This window comes from Nicotiana tomentosiformis, chromosome 10, assembly GCF_000390325.3.
Source record: "Nicotiana tomentosiformis chromosome 10, ASM39032v3, whole genome shotgun sequence".
Lineage (NCBI taxonomy): Eukaryota > Viridiplantae > Streptophyta > Magnoliopsida > Solanales > Solanaceae > Nicotiana > Nicotiana tomentosiformis.
Genome location: NC_090821.1, coordinates 41,731,740 through 41,738,224, shown reverse-complemented (window position 1 = coordinate 41,738,224; position 6,485 = coordinate 41,731,740). Strand labels below are relative to the sequence as shown.

At 36.3% G+C, this 6,485-nt stretch overlaps 1 protein-coding gene across 1 annotated transcript; it reads left to right on the top strand.

Annotated features, from left to right (window-relative positions):
- The first annotated feature begins 698 nt into the window (after positions 1-698).
- LOC104088607 (uncharacterized) lies at positions 699-1,607 on the top strand. The gene is made up of 2 exons (XM_009593315.2): positions 699-950; positions 1,221-1,607. The coding sequence occupies exons 1-2, from the start codon at positions 699-701 to the stop codon at positions 1,605-1,607; spliced, it is 639 nt and encodes a 212-aa protein (XP_009591610.2).
- Positions 1,608-6,485: the final 4,878 nt, after the last annotated feature.

Genomic DNA, 6,485 nt, shown 5'->3' with positions numbered 1-6,485 from the left:
TTATATGTATATGCTAGAGTACTCAAATCTAAATATTTTGATGCTTAATTAATTGTCCATCTCATGACTCATATATTTTCCTCTGAATCTTATGGAAATATTGGAAATTTTAAATGATTATCATTGGCTACCAAACAATTTGTAGTTCAGAACTTTGTGTTTTGAATAAATGTCAACATTGACTTGTGATCATGGCTTCATGAGCAAGAGCTCATATATTTATTTTCTGAATCTTCTGGAGATACTGGATATCATATATTATTATTCTTATTTTGCATATTAGAAGTTTATATTTGTTTTCTTTTGAATTAAAAATAAGTTAGTGCTACTTATCTTGAAGACATTCGGGGAAATGCTATTATTCATTTCCAAAGAAAAGCTAATATAGGGTCGTAAAGAATTAAGCAAACTAACATTGTTCTTTACATTAGGAAACTTAAATACCATGGTTTTGCAGAAACTTTCTCTGTTCTTTTGGGTTACAGTTTTGGTTTTAATTTGTTCAAATAATGCAAACTACTAAATGTTACACAGTGGTTTAAATTTTCCCAGGAAAGGGTTTGGTAGAACTCCTTCACTCCACTTAGATCCGCCACTAGTCCAAGGTTCATTTTTCAAACATTGTACTATTAGATTCAGACCAACTCTGATGTTGATGTCACGTGTTATGTCACTTTGTATTTCAAATTCGTAAAGGTATGTACAATAATTCTCCTGTACCCGTGGCTAACTCTTTCCAACATTTGTTGCACCTGAACGAAAATGGGAAATCTACTGAGGTTGTGAAGTCTGCTCAGAAAACTAATAAAAGTAGTTCCAAGGAGTTGGAGTCCAACGATAAAGAAGATAATTTGGCACAAAACAAGGAGGGTGAGAAACATGTTGAAGCATGCTTATCTCCCCAAAATACTGTAAATGATAGTTCAAAGGCTATAACCACTTATACAGAGGTGGGATACCATGGAACATCTTAAGGGAAAGGGTATAGCAGTGGAGATTCAGAAATTTTCTGAAACACATATCACAAACAACTCCAATATAGTTTCTTCTAATCCCGAAGTTATTATCCATACTATGACTAAAGAGATAAGGGGCATCACTCTTGGTGTACACCTCCGGGTCCTCAAACATCAATGGAGAAACTGCAATATCAAGGTAAATAGAGGAAGATCAACAGTAGAATACAAAAGGGTGACAATTATTATAGTACTAACCAACAGATACCTCAGGCAGAGAAAGATAAAACTGGACCATTAATGATAACAGAACATGGTGAGTCCGATGAAGACAACACTAGTGAATATGCATCTGATGAATCCGATGAAGACATAAGGGATGAAGAAGACAAATATGAAGAGTGCAATTCTACGGATGAAGAAGAGCTTTTAAATGCTTTTGCTCCAAGAACCTCATGGAAAGACCAGTCTGGAGAGATTGCAGTGGAAGATCAGACAAAGGATCTCATCATGAAAGGGAGTTTATCGCCTAGGCAGGGTGAGAAAAATAAGAAAAAAGAGAAAAATGCTACTGGAGATCTCGCCCCTCTCACTAGGGCAAAGATCAAAGCCAAACAAATTGTTCCCCAATCTCATCCATTTAATGATTAGTTCCATTATATGGAATATTAGAGGGGTAAAGTCCGCCCCCGGGGGTGGTTTGAAAGAATACAATTCATATCCAACATGTACAAACTCCAATTTATTGCTATCCAAGAACCATTTGTGGATTCTACTCGCATTGAATCCTATGAAAGGATGTTGGGGTTTGAAAATTGTCACTCTAATAGCAATGGAAAAATCTAAATTTTCTGGAATGCACAACTCAATGCTACTATTTTTTATGAAGATGAGCAACAGGTTACAATTCAAATGAGCCAGAGAGCAGAGGACATACTTTTTTGGATGACTATTGTCTATGCCAAAACTAAGAGAATTCTAAGAACATCTCTGTGGGATAGTTTGAGATAATGCAACAAAGTATCAATGGTCCTTGGTGTACCTCTGGTGACTTCAATGTTATAGTGGAAGTTGAGGAAAAGAAGGGAGGCGTACCTCATAGGATGGAAAAAAGTTGGGAATTTATCTCATGCATTGAAGAATGCGGCATGGTGGATGCGGGGTTCAGTGGACCTAGATTTACATGTTGTAATGGCCGAGGTAATGGGCATAGAATTTGGAAAAGATTGGACAGAGTTTTACTCAATCATGAATGAACCAGTTTATTACCCAGAAATAAAATTGTTCACTTAGCTAGTACATGCTCAGATCACACTCCAATGCTTATGAAATGTGGTGCTACTGATCATAATTTTATCAGATACTTCAGATTTTCAAATTTTTGGGTTGATCAACCTAATTTTTCCATTATTGTGCAGCAAGCCTGGGGCACTCAAATTGTTGAAAATGTTATGTGGAGGTTCCAACAAAAAATAAGCAGGTTGCTAGAAAATTGAGCATGTGGTCCAAAGAGCAAATTGGTGATGTTTTTCTGAATGTTAAAGTATAGGAGCACAAAATGATACAAATAGAGATGCAATACATTGATAGTGAGGATGAAGAACATAGGACAGAGTTACATAAGGCCCAAGCTCAGTACACTAGATGGTTAAAGACTGAAGAAACTATACTGAGAACGTACTCCTTGCTCAAGAAATTATTCATGATATTAATAAGGAGAATGAGGGGGGCAACATGATAATTAAATTGGACATGGCCACGGCTTATGATGGGGTTAACCGGGACTTCATATTAGCAGCTTTGAGGAAGTTTGGTTTCTCCGAAGCATGGATTGACATGATATGGAGATCCATATCGAACAAATGGTATTTCATTCTTATTAATGGTAAAAGAAAAGGTTTTTTCATTCCACTCGGGCGCTTAAACAAGGTGAACCCCTATCTCCAGCATTATTCATTATTGGAACTGAAATCCTTTCTAGAATGCCTAATCACTTGTCATCCAATTGTCTTTTTAAAGGTTTCTCAATGCATAGAACAGGACCTCGGGTTACTCATCTAGCTTATGCTGATGATGTTATGATTTTTACATCTGGATCCAAGAATTCACTCGATTTGATCATGCAGCAGTTGAGGATCTATGAGAAGTTCTCAGGTCAATCTATTAATTGTAATAAAAGACATTTTTTGGTGGCGCCTAATGCTGAGCCAAGTCAAATTGCTGAGATTAAAGAGATTACAAGCTTCAGGCACACTAAGTTCTCTATCACCTATTTGGGATGTCCACTCTATGTGAGAATGAAAAATATTTCTTATTTTAATGAGTCTATAACTAAGATTGTGAGGAAGACAAATGGTTGGCAAGGAAAATTACTATCTATAGGGGGAGAGTTATTTTGATTAAACATGTTCTTCAGTCTCAACCTCTACACCTTCTAGCAGCTATTGTGCCTCCATAAACTGTTTTTAAACAAATTAAGAAGTACATGGCCAGATTTTATTAGGGTACTTCTGATGGCAAACAAAGATACCACTGGAGTTCTTAGAATAATATATGTTATCCTAAGGAGGAAAGGGGTAAGGGTTTCAGAAGCTTGATTGATGGGAGCAACTCCTTCTCTATGAAAGGGTGGTGGTGATTAAGAACATCTAAGTCCCTGTGGGCTGAATTTCTTAGAGTTAAATATTGTAGTAGAATACACCCTGTCAAGAAGAAGAAGAATAAAAAAAACTCTCAGTCTTGGAAGAACTTGATGGGAATTAGAGATCAAGCAGAGAAACACATTCTTTGGAGATGCAACGCCGGAGATATTAGTCTATGGTGGGATAATTGGCTAGGCATTAGTGCTTTAGCAAATATTGTCCAACTAGATCAACCTCATGATATGAAGAAGATTAAACAAGTTAGGATAGGCTCTCATTTCCATTTTGAAGAACTCAAGCAATTGCCTGAATATATTATTGAGTTAATTCAATCTTCCAAGTTTGGAGATCCTAATAGTGTTAATACTTCTATTTGGATGCCTTCTTTCACTGGTTTCTTTACTACTAAATCAGCTTGGCAAGTTGTTAGACAGTCAAGAGGTACAATCCCATTACTTCAGGGAGTATGGCATAAATATCTTCCCTATAAAATGTCCTTTTTAATGTGGAGATTGCTTAAAAAATTTACCTTTTGATGATGTAATAATTTTTTTTGGTCAGCAAATTATTTCTACGTGTAACTGCTGCAGAACCCCATAGATAAAGACTATGCAACACACATTTGTCACTAGCGAAATGGCTCAAAACACCTGGAAGCACTTTGGTGCTCCGCTGGGAATTCGTTGGGAAGACATGCCTATTCTTAACATACTTAGCAGTTGGTGGAACTCAAAATCTAATAACAAAATTACTCAGATCATCATAAAGATTACCCCTATAGTTATATGCTGGGAGTTGTGGAAAGCTAGATGTGCGTCAAAGTATGGAGGTATTAAAATTTCTTTTGCTAGAGTTCAATTTCATGTACTTTCTCACTTGAGCTAGGTGGTCTCTAAGCATAACATCTCTATAGAAGGTTTTGTTCCATAGTATTTGATATGTGACAAGCTAAGAAATTTAATTACTAAAATAATTTGCATTCCTGTAAGATGGGAAAGGCCTTTACTTGGTTGGGCCAAGCTTAATACAGATGGTAGCAAACAAGATAATGAATCGATTGGTGCCGGTGGTATATTAAGAGATCATAGAGGCAATATGATTATGGCCTTCTCACAAAGTTTAGGGCGTGGTACTAGTAATATGGCAAAGCTAAGGCTGCTTTGTTAGGCATGCAATGGTGTCACTCAAATGAATATGATAGAATTATGCTTTAATGTGACTCCAAACTGGTTATCAATATGTTGAATAATACTTTGAAACCACCCTGGCATATCGATAGTATCATCAAAGAGGCACAACAACTCATACAAACTCACAATAGTGTTATTAGGCATTGCTACTGAGAGTCTAATAATGTGGCAGACATACTCGCTAAATGGAGCCATGAAATACATGAGATTATGATCTTCAATGACATTAATCTCCCTAAGCAGGCTTTCGGATATTATAAACTTGACAGGATACAATTGCCTAATCTAAGACATAAAGTTGTCAAGAACCATTGTATTGCGAGATGATAGTCTACTTTTTGATGCAAGCTAGCTAACCTTATTTGTATCCTTTTAAAGTGCTTTTATGTCCTCAATGAGGCAAAAAAAGTTTTATTTTTTTTTGGACATATAAGCACATATAACATATCTATGATCATATGGCTCTATTGTTGGATTTGCTATATGTATTAGATATGTCTTATTTGTAGATTTTCAATTATGTAATTTATCGGAAAGTTTTGATTTTATGTTCCCCTCCTATTATATATTTTCTTGATTTTATAATAAACAAGGTAGGGGTCAATGCCAAACCCCCATCACCACGGGAGGTGAAAGCCCGGGTCGTAGGAATTAATTAAAAAAAAACTTTGACCAATTGGTTACGACCAACTGCTCTACCGATGAGGAACAACAGGAGATCTGATCCATAAATTAAGTCTCACAACTTCCTAACTTTTGCACTTTAGCTGGCCCTAGGCTTATTTTACGACTTTATACACCATCTTTAAGCTGCAAGAATATATCAAGAGAAAATAAAACAACTAAATTCTTTTTTATATATAATTAAGTTATATATACCAATGAATCTGCTTTAATGGAGCTAACTTGGTGGTTATTGAGAAGATGAGTTTGTTAAATAAATATGTATACGGTCAAAATCGTGCTTACCCGATTTTGTATGGTAAATCGAGACCGGGGTGGCAAACCGAGGTTCAATCTCAAGTTATATTGGATCGTTGCGTGAATAAATATTGCCTAGCTCGTGATTCAGGGATCGATCGAGACCGAGACCAGCTAAGGTCGAGACCGAGAAGGATAGGGATCTAGCGAGATCGAAGGAGGCCTGCTAAGTTGAATAACAAAAAACCGAGGAATCTGTGATCAGGCTAGGATTGTGGCGGAGATCTCGGCATATATCAAGTCAAGACCGGTTGATTAGCCAATCAGAAGATTTTCTTCTGTATTTAGAATTGTACCATATGTAGAACTCCTCTACTATATAAAGGGGGGTTCCAATCATTTTGAAGGGGGAGATTCACGCATAACAAAGAAATATATTATGTTTTCTCCCTTAAGCTCTCTTATTCAGTTGTTTAGTTCTTGCTTCTCAATAATATGCTCAGTTGGTTCGAGGACGACCTAGCTCGAGGGCTAAAGTTGCGCGTTACATTGGTTTGCTTCCTTTTACAGTTAATTTCTAACTTCAATTCTTATATTTTTCAGTTTGTGCCAAGTGAAATCGCATATCCTTAAAACCACTTAGAAATTTAATTGTTATCCGATTTTAAGGGTAAACAGTTTGGCGTCCTCCGTGGGGCTAAGGATAATAGTGATTGCCTGGTGCTAATTTTAATAACACATACTTCTTTACACTTGTTCTTGTAAGCGTTTTTGAT

Bases quoted from the DNA above. Each gene is read 5' to 3' on its own strand.
- LOC104088607 (XM_009593315.2), top strand. From the start codon at position 699: ATGTACAATAATTCTCCTGTACCCGTGGCTAACTCTTTCCAACATTTG. The intron at 951-1,220 runs GTGGGATACCAT...ACTAACCAACAG, and splicing joins CTATAACCACTTATACAGAG to ATACCTCAGGCAGAGAAAGA.